Source organism: Primulina eburnea, chromosome 10 (assembly GCF_022965805.1).
Source record: "Primulina eburnea isolate SZY01 chromosome 10, ASM2296580v1, whole genome shotgun sequence".
Classification (NCBI taxonomy): domain Eukaryota; kingdom Viridiplantae; phylum Streptophyta; class Magnoliopsida; order Lamiales; family Gesneriaceae; genus Primulina; species Primulina eburnea.
In genome coordinates, this window is record NC_133110.1 from 37,904,413 (window position 1) to 37,927,536 (window position 23,124).

General features: G+C 35.0%; 1 protein-coding gene and 1 long non-coding RNA gene across 4 annotated transcripts; one reads left to right on the forward strand and one right to left on the reverse strand.

The window, feature by feature from the left end:
* Positions 1-382: 382 nt before the first annotated feature.
* On the reverse strand, positions 383-11,460 carry LOC140803480 (uncharacterized). Of its 3 annotated transcripts, none has more exons than XM_073159379.1 (15): positions 11,079-11,460; positions 9,925-10,227; positions 9,671-9,848; positions 9,394-9,533; positions 8,140-9,319; positions 7,936-8,036; positions 7,470-7,614; positions 6,412-6,480; positions 6,273-6,318; positions 5,911-6,188; positions 5,681-5,760; positions 1,857-1,992; positions 1,282-1,483; positions 1,109-1,191; positions 383-784 (listed from the first exon to the last, which is right to left on the reverse strand). In XM_073159379.1, coding segments are annotated over exons 1-15 (3,078 nt in total). In that variant the 5' UTR covers positions 11,081-11,460; the 3' UTR covers positions 383-649. The 3 variants fall into 3 exon arrangements, with proteins under 3 accessions (XP_073015480.1, XP_073015479.1, XP_073015478.1); XM_073159378.1 differs by having other exon boundaries at positions 8,140-9,277; positions 9,925-10,318; XM_073159377.1 differs by having other exon boundaries at positions 9,925-10,318.
* A 3,025-nt stretch (positions 11,461-14,485) lies between these two features.
* LOC140803968 (uncharacterized) lies at positions 14,486-15,295 on the forward strand. The gene is made up of 3 exons (XR_012111997.1): positions 14,486-14,770; positions 14,860-14,902; positions 15,037-15,295. It is a non-coding gene; the product is annotated as an uncharacterized lncRNA (long non-coding RNA).
* Positions 15,296-23,124: the final 7,829 nt, after the last annotated feature.

Consider the following 23,124-nt stretch of genomic DNA (forward strand, 5'->3'; position numbering starts at 1 on the left):
ACCTCTTCTCGTTTTTTCTTTGTTTTGTTCTGTTTTCCCTGTTTAACGCTGGTTTACTCTTGTTCACTCCACGAAATATTTTTGGTCACGGTCCTGCAAATTTAATATGGTGGTCGGCCGGTGTATCGGATCATCGTGGTAAATCGTATCGTCGTGGTAAATTTCGAAAATTGATGCGGTTTATTTGGGATCCTGGGAGTATTTTCATTTCGTCTCTTTAAGAAATTTTATGGGTGGATGTTGCAACCGGCAAGTGAATTGTGCACCTGCATAAATTCTTGGATTTTACATCCTTTTATCATGATTCTTATTCTATTTTTTAAACATAATTAAGTAATTCAAATAATTACTTATTGCAGTAATTTAAAATGTAATCCCAAATCCATTTCTCATCAAATTCGTCGATTAAAACCAGGAGTACCATGTGTGCTTGTGTGTGCGGGGAATGTAAGTTCACTCGACATTAAGATTCCAACCGACCTAAAAAAATATTTCTGACATGAAAGTTACAGCCTAAAAATGAACAAAATCGCAGCGAACTTTAGGAATTTGTTACATCGCCGATGAACTTTCCTTAGAAAAAAATTACCATTGACATAGCCGTTGAGCTTTCAACAAGAGAAAATCGATATGAAAGAGCTTGAATCTCCTAATTTAATTCAAGTTTACCAAATTTATCTTTCTCTTCGTCCACCAGTCTGAATACATCGCTGAGCTCTGGAAATGCGGACAAAAGTAGCAGCTGAAGAAGATCAAATGCCAGCTGCTTCATGAAAACAGATGACTGTACATTCAAATCAATGATATCATTTGTTAATTTCGGTTCCAAGAAAATGCAGATAAAAAGCTCGTTTTTAACGGACCCCCCAAGTGCCTCAAGCATTCCGCACCGCCATTTCAACGTGAAACATATGATAGAACAATTCAATCAAATGCATAGGAGTGTGGCCGAAAATTTGCTTTGGATAAAATCATGAGTTTGCAATGACTAGACATCGTACGTATATGGTGTGAAAAGATGATGCAGAGGTTGAATAGGTGCAAAAGATAGTCACTCTCGTACACATCAAGGGCAGGAAAAATTTCAAGAATGAGTTTCTACTCTCACCTGGATGAAGTAGTAGAGATCCTTTGCGCACAGATCATATTCCTTGCGTCCAACAAGGCCTACAATAGCAGCTGGTGCTTTATCTGCAGGGGTCACCAGTAAAAAGGCCCAGTATAAATACTATGGGTCAAGATTTGAGATAATGCACTTAATAGACAAAAAAAAAGTATTACCAATCATTACTTCATACACTAATTTTGCTTGCTGTTCAGCTACTTTCTGTTGCATCTCCTCTAAACTATGGGAATCGTCAATTTTATGTGAGGAACGTGGACTGGAAGGTTGGTGCCTTTGAGAATTGTCGGATGGACTAGTAGGTGGTGGTTTCTGTCGGGCTGGATGCTTTGTTATGAATACTCCGTCAGGCCAGAGGATCTAGCACATGTATAGAATAGTATTAAGTGAAAATTCGGATTTCGCAATGAGATCGACAGCGTAACATTCCACAGGCATCGGACCATAGAAATTAACAAATGCATACGATGGTATTATTAGTATCCATAGATTTGTTATGACTTATGAGATTGGCCATAGAATCTAACACATGGATATAATGGTATTATTGGCATCCACAGATTTGCTATGGGATAATAAGCATAACAATTACAGATGCTTACGTATTTGGTATAAATTAATTAGAAGTCGTAAGTTGATATTTCACAGATGTAGCAGTTTTAAGAAGAGTGTTATTTGAGAAACCATTGAACGAAAAAGAATTTCTTCCAACATTGGAACAAGAAAGATATACCTGCTCCAACCTCCTGATCCCAGAGGCAACAACTGATCCTTGTCGCAGAAGCTGGATTTTCTCGATCAGCCAATCATCAAAGGCATCACCCATTCCCAATTGTAACACTTGCTTAGCCACCCAAAAAGCTTTTCTCCTGTATACAGCTCCAATTATGTACAAGCACAAAAAGCAAATGGTGCTTAGCATCAATTCTTTTAGGAACGAATCCTATCTCAATGTATTTAAGATTATTGGAAATATATTATATTGAATTTTTCCTTAGAATAAGAAAGTATACACAATATAATCATAAAGATAGAATAGGATTTGATTAGATCAATTAGGTCATGATTATCTTTCCTTATATTGTATTCGGACAAACATGCATATATTATTTATCAGAATTAATAGGATGCAAGCAAGAAAGTTTATGTCCAACTCTTGTTTCACGGTATTAGAGAAGGCGATACTTGTCTCTGATTCACTTGAGTCTGTTTCATTGTTCACAAAATGGCCTCCAAGTATCCTCCATCGTGGAAACCACAACCACCATATCCAAATCCCCTTCTACTCCTTCGTTTGACAACCAGTCTCTACAAACTACGCATCACAAACTTAATGGCGTGAATTTTTGAGAATGGTTTCAATCCGTCATAATTATCATCAAGGGAAGAGGAAAAATCGGCTACCCGACTATTGCAATTACTGCCCCGGGAGAAACCAAGGTTGGTTGTAGCACTTGGGAGGCTGAAAACTCGATTGTCATGGCTTGGTTCATCAATTCTATGGAACCAAGCATTGGACGAACATGTCTTTTTTACCAGACTGCTAAGAAGATGTGGGTTGCAGTCCAGGAAATTTGTTCTGATCTCGAAAATGCATCTCAATGTTTCGAGATTTGCTCAAAAATCCACAACACCAAACAAGGCGGTCTCCTTATTACAAAATATTACAATTCCCTCGTGGAATTGTGGTGGAATTGGATGAGCATGTCCTACCGATGCCGAGAAATACAAAAAAGATGTTGGAAAGAGAGCGCACATTTGATTTCTTGCATGGGCTGAATCCAGATTTAGACGAAGACCTTTGGAAACTCGAGGTTCTGCCCTTGTGACAAACAAACATAACAGTGGTCGAAACACTACGTCAATGTGTGATTATTGGAACAAACCATACCACACACGGGAGATTGAACATAAAATTTGCTCACTTGGCTGAATCAAAGTCCAACACCAACGCTGGACTTGAAGACATGCTACTGCAACTCCTCCACCGGACCAAACTTTCAACAAATGCTGATGGTCAAAACTCTAAATCTCCTACTGCTGCTGTGGCACTAACAGGTACAATCAGCCAGACCTTTCTGTTCAACTCACTACAACCTAATTGTTGGGTTGTAGATACTGGGGCTTCAGATCATATGAGAGGTCTGTGAAACTCTTTGATGATTATACCAATTGTCACAACAGAATAAATGTGTGGGTGGGTGGCAGATGAAAAAACCTAACCAGCCGTGGGCCAGGGCACGGTTTTCTTACCCTGTATGATATTGAAATTCGTTCTTTTTGAGCCTAAGTTGACATACAATTTGTCATCTGTTAGTAAGTTGGCGCGTGGTATGATTGTGTTGTAACCTTTTAATCCTCTCAATGTGAATTGCAGGACCGTTCTTCGGGGAAGATGATTGGCATTGCTGAAATGAAAGATAGCATTTACTACCTCTCTCCCCCGCGTCTAGATTCTTCCAAGGCCTCGGGAACTCTTGGGCCCAAGTCCTTATTAGGCAGGCCCACTAAGTATTGAGGCACATAACACAATGTTAATAAAAAGGGGGAAGCTAATAAAAGAGTCATTCTAATTGTGAATGCATAGTTGTCAAGACCGCAAGACACACCGAGGGCAATGGAGCCTGAGGCCGCACGCCTTACTGAAGCAAAGCGCGCATTTTAAATTTTTAAAAGAATTAATTTTTTAGAATAAATTTATTAAAATATAAAATAATTAAGTCACAAATGTCACACAAAACAAAAAATAATTAATAAGTTCATAGTAATTAGTATATGATTAAAATTTGTCAAACATCCAAATCAAATTCATCTTCTTCCATCGAATCATCAGAGTCCCCAGAACTTTCAGACATATATTCTTCTTGGACTTCATCATTTTCTTGATCAACATCTATTTTTTGTCCTCTTCATCCAAAAAAAGTGAAATCGGTCTTTTTCTTGTTATTTTGGATGTAGATGCCCTCCTCGTTCTTCTGTTTAGATCTTTCTTCTCCTGATTCCAGTGTTGGGGTGTTGGTTGCTAGGGTTTGGGTTTGGACTACTTGTTTTAAACAGGTAACTAAAAAATTCCAATTGAAAGACTTGGGACCCTTCAAATATTTCCTTGGGATGCAAGTGGCTAGAAGTAGGAAGGTATTTTCATTTCTCATTTGTCAGAGAAAATACACCATTGAACTACTGAAAGAAACCGGGAAGTTGGGATGCAAACCAGTGAGAACTCCAATGGAAAGAAATTGGAAGAACAAGATTAAAGATGATGAGCAATACGTGGACATGGGTACATTGGGGAGATACCAACGCCTAGTTAATAGATTGATTTACCTCTCTTACACGACCAGAAATTGCATATGTTGTGATTGTTGTTAGTCAATACATCCATTCACCTACCCAAAGACACCTTGAGACGGTAAATCATATTCTGAGATATCTGAAAGGAAATCCTGGGAGAGGACTGGTGTTCCTTAAAAATGAGAACAGAAGTATTGAAGGTTATGTCGATGATGAACGGGCAAGGAATGAAGATTGCAAATCAACTTCAGGATATTGCACCAAGTTGTGGGGTAACTTGGTCACTTGGAGGAGTAAGAAACAAACCGTTGTGGCAAGAAGTAATGCAGAAGCAGAGTTTCGGGCTATTGCTCAAAGAACGTGTGAAGTTACATGGCTTGAGAGACTAATGCAGGACTTGCAAATCCCTACTCACCATCCAACCAAGTCGTACAGTGATAGCAAATCTGCCATTAGCATTGTGAAAAATCCTATCCAGCGTGATCGAATGAAACATGTATGAATTGATCGAAGCTTCATCAAGAATGAAATTGAGCAAAGAGGCTCCAACTTATGTTTTATCTCTTCCCATGCACAAGAGGCAGATATCCTAACAAAGAGTCCCTAGGCCAAGTCAAGAAGATCTACTAAACAAGCTTGGAAAATATCTATTCCTAACCTTGAGTGGAAGTGTTGGATATTATTGGAAATATATTCTTTGTATTTTTTCCTTAGATAAAATAGGAAAATATACACAGTATAATCATAAAGATAGAATAGGATTTGATTCGATCAGTTAGGGATTATCATTGCTTATATTGGACAAACATGTATTTATTCTATATCAGAATTAATAAAGATGCAAGCAAGAAAGTTTCTGTCCAATTCTTGTTTCAAATAGGAATGGGCTATTTGCATTCGGCCCCATTTGATAACTTCCACGTTGCATGTGACCCCTAGATATAACCTTTAAACATAGGGAGTTCTAAGCTTGTGTTTTAAAAAATGGAGGACCTAGTATCTTGTTAATTTTACTTAGAGGACGTATCATACGGAGGCCGAATGCAGTTAGCGCAATACTAAATACCTGATCAAGCCACGATCATTTAAGTCTGCACTTAGCCGAATGCAGACTTAGTAGCCTGTTATCTACGGAGGCCGAATACAGTTAAAACATAGAGAGTTCTAAGCTTATGTTTTAAAAAATGGAGGACTTAGTAGCCCGTTAATTTTACTTAGAGGGCATATCATACAGAGGCCAAATGCAGTTAGCACAATACTAAATACCTGATCCAGCCACCATCATTAAGCTGCAAAACGACATCAACCAAATCCAAAATGGGAATACCTAGATTTGGTGGTATAAACTGCAAGTAGGAAGAAAATCATCATCACCGAGCAAAATCACAGGCACAACAAATTAAAAATTTCAAGTGAAATAATTGTTATTAATAAAGATTCTGTCGATCATTGTGCATAACCAACAGCATAGCCAAATGAAAAGAATTCGTAATGACCTCACTGGGGAGGGCCGGATCAGAAGTCTCAACGGGATGTGAAGCTTGCTGTTCTCTGTTTATTCTTCCCAAATTTCTGGCTGAACTTATTTTATTTTGATCTACATTTTCTGAGTTGTTACTTGGTTCAGACTTTTTCGAAGAAGAAAGAGCCTGATTTTTTATTTTCAACTGTGATCCGTTGCTGAAATTCTCTTTTTCAGATGAAAACACATCATGTAATGGCCCTGTATCCCAATTTTCCTTCCTCTTTTCACTTACTGTGGCATTACGGTCAACTGAAATGCAAACCAGATTTAAAATGTAAAAAAGTAAAATGAGGATCTAGAGAGGAAAGCCTGCTGCTTATAGTGACATTTCACCTGAAATGGTCTCGACGATAGATAATGAATTTGAAAATATATACATCTGCAGTATTCAGACAATAATCAGGTCAAGCACAGATGGGGAACCCCATATAAAGATCCGAGATTAAGCTTTTGAGAATGAAATATGCCAAACCTGAGAATCAACGCTTAAAAAATCCCAAACTTCAATAGAGCACGAAACAGTAGGAAGCTGCAGAAGCTTCTGCAGAAAAATGGAAAGAAATTATAGGCCATAGACACTGCACTGTTTTCCTGATGCATGAACACAGATGGGATGTAACAACAATATTGTATGGCCAACATCAATGTGGTCCAGGGACAGTGACCTTTTTCACAGGTGAACCAAACATCATGGCTTGTCATGTTTCTAGAACATGGAAGAATTGCAGACATATTGATTTATTTTGTCATTACAAGCACAAAACAGAGAAAACTAATTCACCAAAGGTAGTTATAGTTTTATCAGGTGAGCAAAACAAAGAAACTAATTAAAAACAAAGGTGATTTCCGTTATATCATATTATAACCCTTGTAGTAGGAATATGATTATGCTATTATGCCTGCCAAAACAAAACTGCAGACATTTATGGATAGAAAAAATAAATAATCATTAATCATCGTTCATTAATACTGTACAGAAGTATTCTCCAAATGAATTCAGGAGTTTGGGTAAGCTTAATATAACATGTTTTACTACTTAGTGTGTGTAGATTCAAACAAAATCCATAGAGAAGATCGTGATCTCTGGTAATAATTGGTTGAAAATTTATCAGCTAGTCCAGAAAAAATAAGAAGCCACCAAATAGGTTTTTAAGAAATTTTAAACTCCTTAATCCAACCCAAGTAAAGACAGACCTTGAAAGATATTACTTTTCCATACACATGTTTGCTCAAAATGATTGACAACTTATGATCAGAGAATAGCTCATTCATTGTACAAGCTTTAAAATGTATCACAAGCATTCACTCTTGTGACATGCTCCAAAAACACACAAAGCTCTCACATCTTATAACCTCAAATTTGTCTCATAGTATAGAAACTCTCCTCCTTAAATCAATTTATCAACTTCTAAATCTCCTATTTCACGGTAAATGTCAAGCATACTTACAAGCTAAAACAAACAAAAAGATGTAAAATGGCAAACTCGGACAAAAGAATAGGACATGGATATAAAGTGTACTAATGACGACCTTCAAGTACTGGTCAAGTAATTTACAACGTTCTTGAATGATGAGTACATCTAAAGCAGTTGAGAGGAAATGCTTTGGTGGCAAGTGGAGATTATATTCCGGAAAATCTTTAAGGCGCCTATGTAACTCCTCAAAATGACGAAATCTGTGATCATAAAATCAGATAATGGACAAGCATATGGAAAGTGTACCTTTCTTTGTACACAGGGTTTCACTCTGTTCAGGACTCAACAACTTTTTTGTTTTTTTGATTTCTCCAGTCATAGGATTGACATTTGCTTTTGTGCCTCAAAGATTTTAACACCTCGATATGTCAAAAGGGATAGAAAAGTTGCACAGAAAAATACCTTTTTCTGTTTTCATCTATAAAATTGTGCTAATTAAAATAAGGATGTTGAATCCCGAACAAAGGTATAATTATAGAAAACAATGGATAAAGTGGAAAGTTTGCAGAACAGGTTCGTACCTTCTCTTGATGGACCAACTGTTATTATTAACATCTGTAACTGATATGGAATAAATAGTAAATGTTTTAGACCCACTCTTAACGATATTGGCACCTATTACCTGCATAAAGAAATAAATTCCCATCCTTCAGATCTACAATCATAAAACACATTCAGGTTGGCATAGTGCGACTGGCAGAAAGTTTATGATGTGAATGGAGTACCTCACATCTTAACCTGAAAAACGAATTGGCAATAATTGAATTTTTTGCCGATTTAGCTGCTAAACTATGACTTTCAGGTAACGAAGCCAAAGACATAGATGATGAAGTTGTTGCTCCACTACAAATTCTGTCCGTCTGTTCAGCCTCAGAGTCCTCACTTACGTTTCCAGGTTTGACATTTACGCAGGACAAATTCTCTTTACCCTGCATCCGTCTCAACAAAGAACTTGTTCTTTCAACCTCTTGCCAGCCAATCTCATCACGAATACTTGATCTAGACCTTTTCTTTGCAGACTTAGTTATGTGCAATTTCTTAGAATGAAAGCGCGCTTTGTTTGGTTTTCTATTCTTGTGCGTCTCAAAAGTTTCAAGAGGGTGATGAATGTTACTGAAATTTTTTTTATTTTTACTATCCCAGACTTTAACACCAGGAGTATCAAGACCTGTAATATTGTTGGTGTCTTCATCCTCAGTACAGCTGCTTCTCCATGATTCGACCCCATCAGAAGGTACACTTCCATGTTCATTTTCCTCTTCATATAGTGAAGTAGTGGATGGCCCGGGGAATTCATTATATCCAGAGTTAGAAACATTTTTCTCCAAAACACTACCCTTGGTTTCCCTCTCCGTTTTCTTTTGCTCAGAAAGCCCTTGTGACTGTTCCACAGAATCAGATACCCCCAACAAAGAGTTCCTTTGCAACTGAGCAGCCGGCTGGTTTATGTCTTCCTTTTTGTAGCCTCTTCCTTTGGTCCACAAATTGTCTAAATGTTCTGGAGTCAGAGCCTCATTTTTCCTTCGTGAAAACACATCCAGCATATCACCCCATTCGGCTCCAGAGCGATGTCGCTGAATTCCTATTCCCTCATTATTCTGAATTTCTGGCACATAATTCCACGAATGGGTAGATTGTGGATTCGTGGAAAGCAGTGGATCCTTAGAAAGAACCGCACCATTCACATTGTTAGATGAAGGATACTCTGGATCTTTTTTATTCTGGTCCTTCTTCAACGGTACCAGTTCAACACCCTTAACAGAGGGATCTGGAAACCCTGAAATATGATCAGATGATATCTTTGAAGATCCATCTACCTCCCGTGAGGCCGCGCTTGACTCCTTACTTCCTTTATCACTCTTGCTAGCAGAAATTATTAAAGATTCAATTCTCTCATTAATAAACCTGACAATAAATTGTGATGAGCATAAAGAGCGGAAATACTGTATTTCAAGAAGCAGAATAAATAGTACACTTACCTTGGATTAGCAAGATTTAAGACTGGTCGCATAACAGCACAAGCTAGGAGTTCCCTGACAATATAGCGAAATAGGGAGCAATGCAGATCCTCAGGCTTGAATGTAAATAAAATGAGACCATCCATAACATGCTGGAGAACCTGTTAGAACAAAGGATTGACAAAAGGAAAACATTACCCTTCATATGGACCACATAATTGCTTCTGCCTACAAAAAGCATTGTTATAAGATTGTGCATCCTATACTAGCTGCAAAGAGGATAAACCAAAATAAGAACCTTATGCTCAGCTTCAGCAGAAAATAAAGCAGGATGCAGTTTATTTTCAGCAGCCAGCACAACTTTCAGTTCGACATCTCTCTCTGCAATGGTCAAAAATCTGGACTGTTGCTTCTCAATTTTGCTCTTACAAGAACGAAAAAGTTCCAGCCTACTGCTCAAGAGATTGATGATATCCCTGTGTTATACCAGTCAAAAAATCATCCAGTTAAAGCATTAAAACCAATGTGAATAAAGAAACAATTGTTCGGTACCTTGTTAAAAGATCTATGAGATTAATATTTCTCATGCGATTTGAAATTTCTCCAAATATACCATTGATGATCAGCGCTAATTCTTCTGGGCCTTGTCTATCAGGAGTTATGCGGCAGTACCATAGGTCTGTCACCCACTCTGAAACAATGTGTCCAGTGAATTGACCAATTGCGTCCTCAACAACAGGTGAATTCACCTTGTGCTTCCAGTTGGCCCTTCCAGTAACTTTGAGATCCTCAAAAGGTTTTCTCCCAATAGAATTGTCAGAGGATGTTGGTTTTGATTTGTAAGTTGCGGCTTTCCTTCGCATATCAAGATCCAGAGATAAGTAGCGAAGGCTGATTAGTAAGAATGTGGCCACGGGCAAGTTCACTATCAGTGATGAACTTGTTACTGATAGAGAAAGTCAGATGTTAAGAGATAACAGGTAGACATTCAGCCCCTAACAAACTAATATCCGACTCTCTTTTCTGAAAGAGAAAGCATCCATAGTAGAGAAAAAGGCAGCAATAATTTAAGGATTCCTTATGAGATAAGCTACACAAATTAACTTCCTTTCCAGCTTTACACCATCAGACAAATATTGAAATGTAATCAATACCAAAGACAAACTACTAAAATCATTTATTACCAGTTTCCAGAAGAAACTCAATACTTTGTATAAATCAAGAAGCCATGTCACAAAATGAAAAAAGGCATTGTTTTTCAAGCGCCATAGCGAATGCGTAATAATGAGTAGAAACTTAAGGATGCAATTACAACTTGTGAACCAAAGCAGCACAATCTCGTCAGTTATCGGGTAAAACGAACATCAAACCAATTCTAGATTCCTGCATGATATTCCCTAAATTAGTATAAATCAAGAAGCTATTTCACAAAATGAACTTAAAGATGCAATTACAACTTGTGATCCAAAGCAGCGCAATCTCTTCAGTTATCAGGTAAAATAAACATCAAACTAATTCTAGATTCCTGCATGATATTCCCTACATTTCACCCATGCTCTCACGCACGCAATAATTCCAGGCAAAGTCATCCTATTCCAATTTCAATAAAAATAAAAACAAAAAGCAAACTACAGTAGAATCGTTATTCTTCATCGAAATTAGCACAAAACTGCGGGAAACAAGAAGATGCAAACAAATGTACTCACATGACATGAGATAAGATAATCCGACAACGCAGATAACGAGAAACACAATCCGCTTCTTAGCTTCATCCACGAGGTCTCGCACACTCACAGCTTGTCTCTCGCTGCTCATTTTCGTACTTCCAAAAATCACTTCACTCGAAAACTCATCCAAAAATCAACCAAAAAAATTCATTATTTTACACCCCAAATCCATCGCCGCGATCATTCGAGAAACAAACCGCCGAATCGAAGCAAAAAACTCACCTAAAAAAAGGTGGTTCACGCATCTAATTCAATCAACTTCCACGTCAAATACCATTAGGTGTCGGCCTTCTCGCGGAATCATATGCGTCTTCTCTCTGGTAAAACAGCTAAAAATTAAATTCTCTCCCGTGCATTTTGGTTTAGGGCTTTTTAATTTTAAATTAAATTTAATAGAGCCAACTAATTAATAAAGTTTATTTTTGTTTAGTTGAGTGAAACACTAGTTACAATTTGGCGTCAGACTCGAGGTTACAGATTTGGGATGCAAATAAATTTTGTAAGTTAACTCGAAAAAATATTTGATTTGTATTTAAGTTTATTGTATTCGAGTCCAATTCAAACATATTCAAATTTTTTCAAGTCGTACTCAAGTTCAAATTATTTTATTCAATAATTTGTGAATCTTCATATTTTAATAATATAATATAATTATATATAAAATAAATAAATTTTGAGTCTTTTGAGTACTTATTTTTGAGCACTAGTTTACGAATATTTTCGAATATTTCAAACTGAACTCGAACTCGAGCTTCAAGTCGAACTGTATTCGACCCAAAAGTTTTAAAGTTTTCAAACTTTTAATCGATCTTGTACTCGAATATAACTAATTCGAGCCGAATCCAACTTTTAAAATTTTCGTTATATTCCTCTCGTTTTGTTTGGTTCACACCTTTATGACATATAAGTTATAAGTTATCGATATCTATTTATTACTCATCTTTTACTATTTATTAAAACTAAGGCCTATATAAAAACTGTATTGGTGTCTTGGTCTGTTTTTTGGTTACCCAAAAATACCCCTCCACCCCCTTTTATTTTCTCCCCACGTTCCTTACTTTTCACTCAAATCCACCGCATATCAGATTTTCTGAAATCTCCACCTTCTTCGCTCAAATCCAACGCATATCAGATTTTCTGAAATCCCCACGTTCCTCTCTTCTTCCCTCAAAGGCAGCGCATAGAAAAAATTCTGTCATAAACAGAAAATCCGATATCAGATTTTGTGAAACAAAACACCCGCAAATCCATCATTGTTGTTGCTTCCTCCTCCACTTCCTCAACAAACCAAAACCACACTGCTTTTTTTTCCCACTACTTAAAGGGGCACACAGCAAGGAACGACTTCCACAACCAATCATCTACACCCAATCGTCGCATAACTTCAAGCCGCGACCAGTTTCATATTTTTCTGAAGAATAACCCACACGATCTGTCATGTAAGAAACTCTTTCGCAACTTCATGTTTTCACGATGTTCTTATTTTTGTTTTGTTTTGTTTTGTTTTGTTTTGTTTTTTTTGTCGATCCATAATGGAAAGAAGTAACATAGATCCAATTTAATTTCTAATTGATTGTTTTCTCAAAAAATTTCGCACCAATTTTTGTATACCCAAATTTCTTAATGCATCCGATTCATCGTGTTCTTTGAAGAATTATTATTGAATTAACTTATCCAAATACAGATTCCGGAATTTGGGTTTCGGAAATTCAGTTAACTTGGGTTTCAAACACCAAGTTTTTTACGATAAAATCAAACTGGGTTTGGGAAATTCATTTATTTTGGGTCTTGGAAAATTCAATTGTTTTGCTAAATTCCATTTGAGTTCTAACATGCTTTAACTCTCTGTTCTTTCGTCTCCATTGCATAAGTAAATTTGTTTCCTAAACTTTCCGAAAGCGTTTTGTGTGTGTACTATCAAAAGAGTTTCAGACATGGAGAGGTGTATGTGTTGGAGTGGGTAACAGTAATTATGTTAAGGTTTTCATTTTTCACATGTTAACGTTGAGCCTATTTAATTTAATTATTATATCGGTGTCCCCAACCCATCTCACTACGAAAAAAAACATTCGGATTTTTCAAAACCATTGATCTCATTGATATGATAATCAATGTCGGATCCATGAAGAGGAAATTTTGTTTGAAGTCAAGATATACACGGGTTTGATTAGCAATTATAGTGTATTTTTTAAAATATATTTTTTCCCTTTCAACTTTTTCCCTTCTTCCCTTTAATCAACTCTAGATCTGTTTGTGTGCTTAGATATGTACACCGAATGATACATGTTATTAGCTGTGCACCGAATTTATTTCCCCTTAATCCTATTGAAGTTATGGATAAGATTATGATGTGCACCGATTTTAACAATAAATATTCATAATCTTATTCATAACTTCCCCTTTAGCCTTTTGAATGTCTGTACACCGAATGGTCCATGTGATTAGTTCTTGTGGCTTACTTTTGGCACCATGTGATGGCTTTAATTTAGATTTGAGGTATATTTGATTGAATTTATTTCATTTTGTTGAGTTTTTTGTTTTATTTACCGTTGAAGTCAATTAAATGATAGTCAATGGCTGATGAAAATGTTGTTTGAATTTCATATATATCAATGGACATCATTTGTATGATTTTTTTTATTGATTTAGATGATCCATTTTTCGAATTTTCCTTTGAATGATTCAATATCGAATTCATATATTATTTTCATGTGATTTTCATTATTTATATAAATCATGTACTAGGTTTCATTGTGATGTGTACTAATTCACCGGATACTGAATTCAATTCAATACCATTGCTTTAACCAGGTGAATCTCTCTTCGTGTTTTTTTTTTAAAATTTGATATATGATGCAAACAGATCGACCACAACCGAATACTATATAGTTTTTTTTTTCAAATTTTAATTTTATGTTACATGAAGCTAGAAATATAAATAACTTCAATTCGAGTTTGGCTAGATTTGAAGTTTAGTCGATTGATTTAGTTTCCATTAAACTTTTTTTTTTAACAAATATATTAGCCCATCGGTGCCGGTGGTAACACAAGGAGTTCGTATATAAATTACCTCGATTTACCATTGATCTTTTTGTTGGTAAGGAAAAGTATATTGGTATTTACAATGTAGGAAGATAACTAAGCATGCTAATGAATGGGGAAAAGAAAGACATACAGAGTTCTAAATAATTCAGTTTGAATTGCAGGGGTGGTTTGGATGGGCCTACTTAGAACAGTTAATTCAGTGCTAATTTATTTCTATACGATCTAGCTCATATCTTTTACTATTTATTAAGTTTAAGCACCACATAGAAAATGTCGTGTCTTGGTCTGTTTTCTAATTACCCAAAATTGCCCCTAAACCCACGCACATTCCCTCACTTTCTCTCATTCCACGTCTAAAGAAATTAATTCAATTTCAAAATATCAACCCCATAGGACCACCGGCCCACCAACCACGTTACCGGAAGAAAATGCTTCATTTTCATTTCAATTTCAAAATCTCCATCTCTCACCCTCCTCCACGTTCGAGAGCAAACTGCTTCAAATTTAAAAAACTTCACCCGTCTCATTTTTAAAGAAAGAAAACTGCTTTGATGTCAAAATCTATCTTTTTGAGATATTGGACACTGGAGATTGGACAATGAAGAACAATTTTCCTCTCCAAATCGGTAATTTATATTTCATTTTCTCATTCTCACTTTCTCAATATCTGCACTAATCTTCGCATATTATCTCAATTCTATTTTTGAAATTTCAGTCCAGGTACAAATGGCCCTCTACTCAACTCTGCAGCATCTAAGGTTTAATCTTTTATCTATTGTTCCTTTTATTATATAAATTATTAATTTTGCATTCTACTTTCCTCTCTAAGATGTAAACTTATCATATTATTGCATAAATTTATGTTTTAATCCTCCAATTTTGCTTTTCATAGTTGCTCATAAAATTGCTCTCGACATGCTCGATGAAATGTGAGAAAGAATATTTAGTAGAAGATGTAAACAAGTATTAGTAAAAACGATGCATTATCCTAGGTATGACATATATCAGAGATTCAGAGTCATTTTCGAAAGTGTTTGTTTTCAATATGATGTATTTAATTATTTGCATTAATATACTGTGTTATTAAGGAAATACATATTTTGATTTATGAAACTCAAAGATTTTGTGGCGAATTTTATAGTCATTTTGAATGATTTTGTGTTATCTATTTCTTTTTTGTTATAATTTTTTTCCTTATGCTCGCGTTGATCTAATAATTTCTTTAAACTAGCAACTGATGCACATTCTCGAAATTGAGACATTGATAGAATGCATTTCTCCTCGCAAAATATTATTATATCTTTTACTATTTATTAAAACTAAGGCCTATATAAAAACTGTATTGGTGTCTTGGTCTGTTTTTTGGTTACCCAAAAATACCCCTCCACCCCCTTTTATTTTCTCCCCACGTTCCTTACTTTTCACTCAAATCCACCGCATATCAGATTTTCTGAAATCTCCACCTTCTTCGCTCAAATCCAACGCATATCAGATTTTCTGAAATCCCCACGTTCCTCTCTTCTTCCCTCAAAGGCAGCGCATAGAAAAAATTCTGTCATAAACAGAAAATCCGATATCAGATTTTGTGAAACAAAACACCCGCAAATCCATCATTGTTGTTGCTTCCTCCTCCACTTCCTCAACAAACCAAAACCACGCTGCTTTTTTTCCCACTACTTAAAGGGGCACACAGCAAGGAACGACTTCCACAACCAATCATCTACACCCAATCGTCGCATAACTTCAAGCCGCGACCAGTTTCATATTCTTCTGAAGAATAACCCACACGATCTGTCATGTAAGAAACTCTTTCGCAACTTCATGTTTTCACGATGTTCTTATTTTTGTTTTGTTTTGTTTTGTTTTGTTTTGTTTTTTTTGTTGATCCATAATGGAAAGAAGTAACATAGATCCAATTTAATTTCTAATTGATTGTTTTCTCAAAAAATTTCGCACCAATTTTTGTATACCCAAATTTCTTAATGCATCCGATTCATCGTGTTCTTTGAAGAATTATTATTGAATTAACTTATCCAAATACAGATTCCGGAATTTGGGTTTCGGAAATTCAGTTAACTTGGGTTTCAAACACCAAGTTTTTTACGATAAACACCAAGTAATTATATATTTATAATTACCTCTTGCTTTACAATATTTCAATATTTTTTTTAACTTTCATAATATAAATTTTGAAATAAATACATTCTTTACCATTTTTTCTACTTTTAGGCACTTCATTTTATTTTTATTACATGCAATTCCCCACTGTCTTTTCGAATTCATGATTTCGTATCATTATTTATATTCTTGGATGTATATCTATTCATCAATTGATTTGGATTTCACACTATATTTAAAGTCACTTGATTTCACAATATATTTAGTACGACATCTTTTTTGAATCTACGATTTTGTATAATTATTTAGCATTAAAATGCAATAACATAAACTTAAAATGTTAGATGACTAAATACAAAAGTCATATTTGCAATGAATAACATTAACTTTACTAAATTTGTAGCCTATTAGGACGCAAATTATTGATTTGGGTTGGAAAATCTTAATCGGGATGAACATAGCAACAATAAGACATTCACTTATATTATCTTACACACTTATATTAAAGTTTATGTATCCAAACAATAAGACATTCACTTATTGTTCAAGTGCATATGTAGCTTACATAAAATATATATATATATATATATATATATATATATATATATATATATATATATATATATATATATGTATATGACATTCACTTATATTATCTTACACACGCAACGCGTGTGCATCAGTCGCTAATTTTGATGATATTTATGTCCAGTTTGGTAACTTCAATGGAGTATAAAGCAAATTTTATTTTTGAAACGAAAGTTTTTAAAAAACATAATAATTATTTTGTCATATTGAAACATAAAACTTTAATTGAAAGAAATATATCCAAAAATTATATTGTAGAAAGTATTTTGGCATCCTTCTCTCAAATTTATGTTCGATATTGTACCTATCGAATGCAAGAGGTTCACATGTATAACGGATTGGGTTGAGGCAGCTGGTCTTATTATAAGAAGTTTGGGTGGCCTATTATTGAAAACATTAAAAACCCAGATTGAGATAAAAGCCATTAAGTAGGCCCATAGTTTTCTGAGCCCCGTTTTTTATCCTAACACATTATATTCTATTGTTTCCTGTTGTGTGAAACATGCAGGTTGGATGGCCAGATAAAGAAGATACGGCACTTAGCGATGGGCAACTAACAGTGGTATCAGAGCCATCGGTTCGTCGGAATCTGAAACTCTTACTTAGGGATTCACTCTGGTATATTGGGTGGAACCTCTTTTACTGCATTTAGTAGCGTAACGGCTTGCCGCGGATTTATGTGCTGGGATTTGCTGCTGGTAGAAATCTTAGTTTTATGTGCTTGTTGTGTTTCCATTTTCGTGGCGAAAAGTTGCTTCCGCTGTGTTCGTTTTGATTTTGCGTGATTTAAATTTTTTCTGTGTGCAAATTTGTTGTTTTTTATTAACTGTTGAGGTTTTTTGAAAATTGCTATGACTGGATATCATCTCGAACCTTTTAACGGAAAAACAATATGGCAGCAGCAAATGAAAGGTATTTTGGTACTACAAAGAGTTTTCAAAGCGATAGACTTGTCATATTCTGCTGAAATGGATGAGTTTTCTTATTCGTCTATAATTTTGAACTTTTCTGACTCTGTGTTAAGAAAAGTTGGTAAACTGAAATCAGCTAAGGAACTTTGGGAAAAATTAGAAGAACTTTATACTGAAACTTCGTTTCCCAGTAAATTATTTTTTCTTGAGAAATTTTTCCGGTTCAAACTTGATTTAAACAAGGACATTGATGAAAACCTTGATGTGTTTACCAAATTAGTTCAAGATATTAAGCAAACATGAGATAAGAATATTGATGATTACACCCCTATTGTTCTTTTAAATGTCATACCTGATGCTTACAGTGATGTTAAATCTGCTATTAAGTATGGTAGAGATCAGGTAAGTTTAGAAACTTTTGTGAACGACCTGAAAAGCAAAGAGATAGATTTAAAAACCAATAAGAGTGGTAATAATTCTGGTGAGGTTATGTTTGTTAGAGGAAGGTCTCAACATAAATTTCAAAATCAAAAACCTTCAAACAACCATAACCAAGCGTTCATTAAAAATAGAGGTAAGAGTAAATCAAAGGTCTAAGTCGAAGCCCAAGAATAGAAAATGCTATAATTGTGGTGAAACTGGTCATTACATTAAAGAGTTTTCTAGGCCTAAGCAAAACCAAAACCAAAACCAAAACCAAACCAGAACTTTAAAAATCAGCATGATGACCATGCAAATATGGCTTCTGGTAGTGAAAACATGGGTGATATTTTTATGGTGACTGAGGTATGTGATGTGTCTATGGTGAATTCTGTGCATTCAAGTTCTTTATGTGAGAATGAATGGTTAGTTGATTCTGTGTGCACTTTCCACATGTCCCCATTTAAAAATCTATTTTCTAATTATAAAGAAGTGAAGCATGGGTCTGTTTTTATGGCAAATGAAAAATTGTGTCAAGTTGCTGGTCTTGGTGATGTATCGCTGAAATTTGATTCTAGTTATGTGTTAACTTTGAAAAATGTGATGCATGTTCCAGATTTATGTCATAATTTGATTTCATGTGCTGCATTAGAAGATGATGGTCTACAGGGTAGATGGGGAAACGGGGTTATGAAAATTATGAAAGGATCTTTAGTGATTTTCAAAGCTGCCAAAAAGAGAAACTTGTATGTTTGTCATGTTAAATCTGAACCTTGTGTGCAAAATTCTGTGAATGTTGTCTTAAGTGACAAAACTGATTTGTGGCACAAAATTTTAGGTCACATGAGTTCTAAAGGTCTTTAAATTTTGCACAAAGATGGTTATTTTGGTAGTGATAAATTGTCTTGTATGCCATTTTGTGATTCTTGTGTTCTTGGTAAACAGTCCAGAGTTAAGTTTCCAAATTCCCCTATTCCCAAACACTCTGCCACTTCTGAAATACTTGAGTATTTGCATGCTGATATGTGGGGTCCTGCTAGTGTGCCAACGCATGGTGGAAATCAATATTTTCTATATGTTATTGATGATTTTTCAAGAAAAGTGTGGGTGTTTTTACTGAAAAACAAATCTGATGTGTTTGAGAAGTTTAAAAACTGGAAAAACTTGATTGAAAATCAAACAGGTAAGAAAATTAAAATTCTAACAACAGATAATGGTCTTGAATTTTGTAATCGATTGTTTGACAATTTGTGTGCTGAATCTGGTATTCAAAGACATAGGATAGTCCTTTATATGCCTCAGCAAAATGGTGTAGCTGAGCGTATGAATAGACCTTTACTTGAAAGGGTAAGGTGCATGCTTGCTAGTTCTGGTCTTTCAAAAACGTTTTGGGGTGAAGCTGTTTGTACTGCTGCTTAGTTGATAAATAGGTCTCCTTCTGAACCTTTGAATGGTAAGTGTGCAGAATATGTGTGGTCTTGCACACAAATAAATTTTTCAAACTTGAAAGTTTTTGGTTGTTCTGCTTTTGTGCATCAGAAAAGTGACAAACTTGAACCTAGGTCTGTGAAATGTGTTTTTCTTGGCTATCCTGATGGGGTTAAGGGTTATAGATTATGGGTAAGGGACCAACCTGGTTTTAAAATGTTAATCAGTAGGGATGTTGTTTTCAACGAGTCTGAATTTCCCTGTTCATCTGTTCTTTTACCTACTCCTGAACCTACCACTGCTCCAAACAAGGTGGAGCATTTACTTGGTCCAAGTCATGATTTTGAAAATGTGTAGAATGTTCCTGATGTGAATATTTTACCTTAAAATCTGACTGAATCTGTTTTTGACAATCTAGTTGATGCTGATGTGCATGAAGAAATTGCTGAAAATATTCCTGAAACTGATTTTAGTGATTTGAATGATTATCAATTGGCTAGGGATAGATCTAAAAGAAATATTAGGCAGCTACAACATTTTGATGATTTTCATACGACTTATCATGCATTTAGTGTGTTTGAGTCAATTGATAATGTTGAACCAAAGTCATGTGAAGAAGCTTTAAAATCTGAAAACTATGTACAATGGATAAATGCGATGAATGAAGAAATTAATTCGCTGCATGTTAACAACACTTGGATTCTTGTAACTAAACTTGAAAATTGTTCTGTTGTGGACTGTAAATGGTTATATAAGGTCAAAAATGAATGTGAATATGTTAGATTTAAAATTAGGTTAGTGGCTAAAGGCTTTACTCAAAAGGAGGGGATAGATTATACTGAGATATTTGCTCATGTTGTAAAGTTTACTACTGTGCGAATTATGCTTGCCTTTGTTGTTCAGTTTGATTGAGAGTTGAAACAACTAGATGTTAAAACTGGTTTTTTACATAGTGAACTTGATGAAAAAAAAATTATGAAGCAACCTGATGGTTTTGTTGATTCTAAGTATCCTGATCATGTTTGTTTGCTAAAGAAATCTTTGTATGGATTGAAGCAATCTCCTAGGCAATGGAACAAAAAGTTTGATGAATGCATGCTCTCTATGGGTTTTACTAGAAGTAATTATGATCATTGCTTGTATTTCAAACACAATGCTAAAGTTCCTGTTTTCTTGCTTATCTATGTGGATGATATGCCATTGGTTAGTTCTTGTGTGAAAACTATTGAACATGTCAAAAATTGCTTGAGTGCTAAATTTGATATGAATTTCCTAGGAGATGCTAAACGTATTCTTTGCATGAACATTTATAGGGATAAAAAACGTTCTGTCATTTCGTTGAATCAGGATACATATGTTAAAAAAAATTTGAGTAAATTTTCCATGTCGAATGCAAAACCAGTCAATGTGCCTTTAGGTGGCCATTTTGTTCTAAGTAAAGAACAATCTCCTAAACTGATTTTGATGTTAAAAACATGAAGAATGTGCCATATTCAAATGCTATAGGATCTGTCATGTATTTAATGGTTAGCACGAGGCCTGATATTGCTTATTCTTTGAGTTGTTTGAGTCAGTATATGTCTAATCCTGGTGTTTACCATTGGCAAGCTGTCAAATGGCTTTTGAGATATCTGAATGGTTCTGTGAAGCATGATTTAAAATTTTCAAAATCTGATGTTGGTGTTAAATTGGTTGGATATGTGGATTCTAACTATGCAAATGATAGGGACAATAGAAATCAACAACTTCTTGTGTGTTTACATTGTGTGGTGCTTGTATTAGCTGGAAATCTCAATTACAACACATTGTTGCTCTTTCAACCACTAAATCTGAGTATGTTGCTGTCATTGAAGCTTTAAAAGAAGCTATTTGGTTGAAAGATCTTATTTCTGAAATTGGTTTTCTTGAAGGTGAAGTTGTAGTATTTTCTGATAGCCAGTCTGGTATACAACACAGTGTAAGAATCCTGTTTTTCATGATAGAACTAAACATATTGATGTTAGATTCCACTACATTCGTAATGTGGTTACAAAAGACATAGTCTATCTTGAAAAAACCCTTCTCAATTTAATCTTGCTGACATGGGAACTAAGTGTTTATCAACTGAAAAATTTATATCTTGTCTAAAAATTTTAAACTTTGATACTTCTGATTGATGTGTTCTGTTTCTGTTCTGTAGTGTAGCTTACTTAGTGTTTGCTACATATTAGTACTTGTACTAACTTTGTGTTTTCTGCAGTGGTACAATGATGATGGCTGTAGGTGACTCTCCTGACCAGTTGAACCGGTGTTGGGCCAAAAGGTGGAGAAATGTTGGGTTTGGCCCAACTTTCCTCCAGCCCATTATACCAGCCCAAGCCCTTCCACCCTTATTGTTTTTCACGTCTGGGCTGTAGGGCTTAACAAAACCTCTCTTCCCTTTATTTAATCGGCCGCCTAACATTTCTTCTTCCTTAATAGCGTGAGCAGCCGATTTGAGAGAAAAGAGCGTGAGACTTTGCTTCGTGTGCGTCTTCCTTCGGTGACTGAGTGTCTTCGGTGTTCTCTCTGTTTTGTGTTCCTTTCTCTCTCGTTTGTTCTCTTGACAGCAAGGGGACGAATTCTTTGTGTGTGTGTGCAACCCCCTGGCCGTGAGAGCATTAACCAGTGAGAGCATGAGTTGAGGGCATTAATCAATTTTTCTATTGGGAAACCTTTTGTGGTCTTCGCCTTGGTTTACTGCGTACTTGGAGAGGTCAAAATCAGTTTGTCTGAGCCCCGTTTTTTATTCTAACACATTATATTCTACTGTTTCCTGTTGTGTGAAACTTGCAGGTTGGCTATCCAGATAAAGAAGATACGACACCGAGCGATGGGCAACTAACGTTTCTCCCTCTTAATCAATAGTTTAATTTTTAAAATAACTTATCTAAGATATTATTTACTTTAAATAATTATAGTTACTTTTATTTTATCTTAATTTATTTTTATTTTCACTATTTTGTTTAAAGAAGATATGTTTAGTACCATTCTTACTTTTAAATTATTTTTAAAATTTCATGTCTTCTTAATGATTTATTATAATTTCAAAATTAAATTTTTTTTTAGTTAATCATAATATCTTATTAAAGAGATATACCTACTAACAAAATTGTAAATTACTTTTATCAATTGACCGTTACTATATTTATACATTACGATTAAAAAAATTAAAAAAATAAACTAATTTTACTATTTTTCGTTTATCTATATAGTACAGACATATTTCAAATAAGATCTTTATAGTATATAATTTATATTGTTAATTACTAAAGGATATGTCATAAAAAATTAAAAAACAAAAATTCTTAATATGGATCATAAATTTTAAGATATATTTTATTGAATAATATTTTGTATGGCAAAAACTTATGTGAGACGGTCTCACGGGTCGTATTTGTGAGATAGATCTCTTATTTGGGTCATCAATGAAAAAATATTACTTTTTATGCTAAATGTATTACTTTTTATTGTGAATATCGGTAGGATTGACCTGT

Excerpts from the sequence above, each read along its gene's own strand:
- LOC140803480 (XM_073159377.1), bottom strand. The coding sequence starts at position 11,187 with ATGAGCAGCGAGAGACAAGCTGTGAGTGTGCGAGACCTCGTGGATGAA. Across the intron at positions 10,319-11,078 it reads ATTATCTTATCTCATGTCAT|TAACAAGTTCATCACTGATA; the intron begins GTGAGTACATTT and ends TTTCTCTATCAG. Across the intron at positions 6,319-6,411 it reads TTTTAAGCGTTGATTCTCAG|ATGTATATATTTTCAAATTC; the intron begins GTTTGGCATATT and ends TGAATACTGCAG.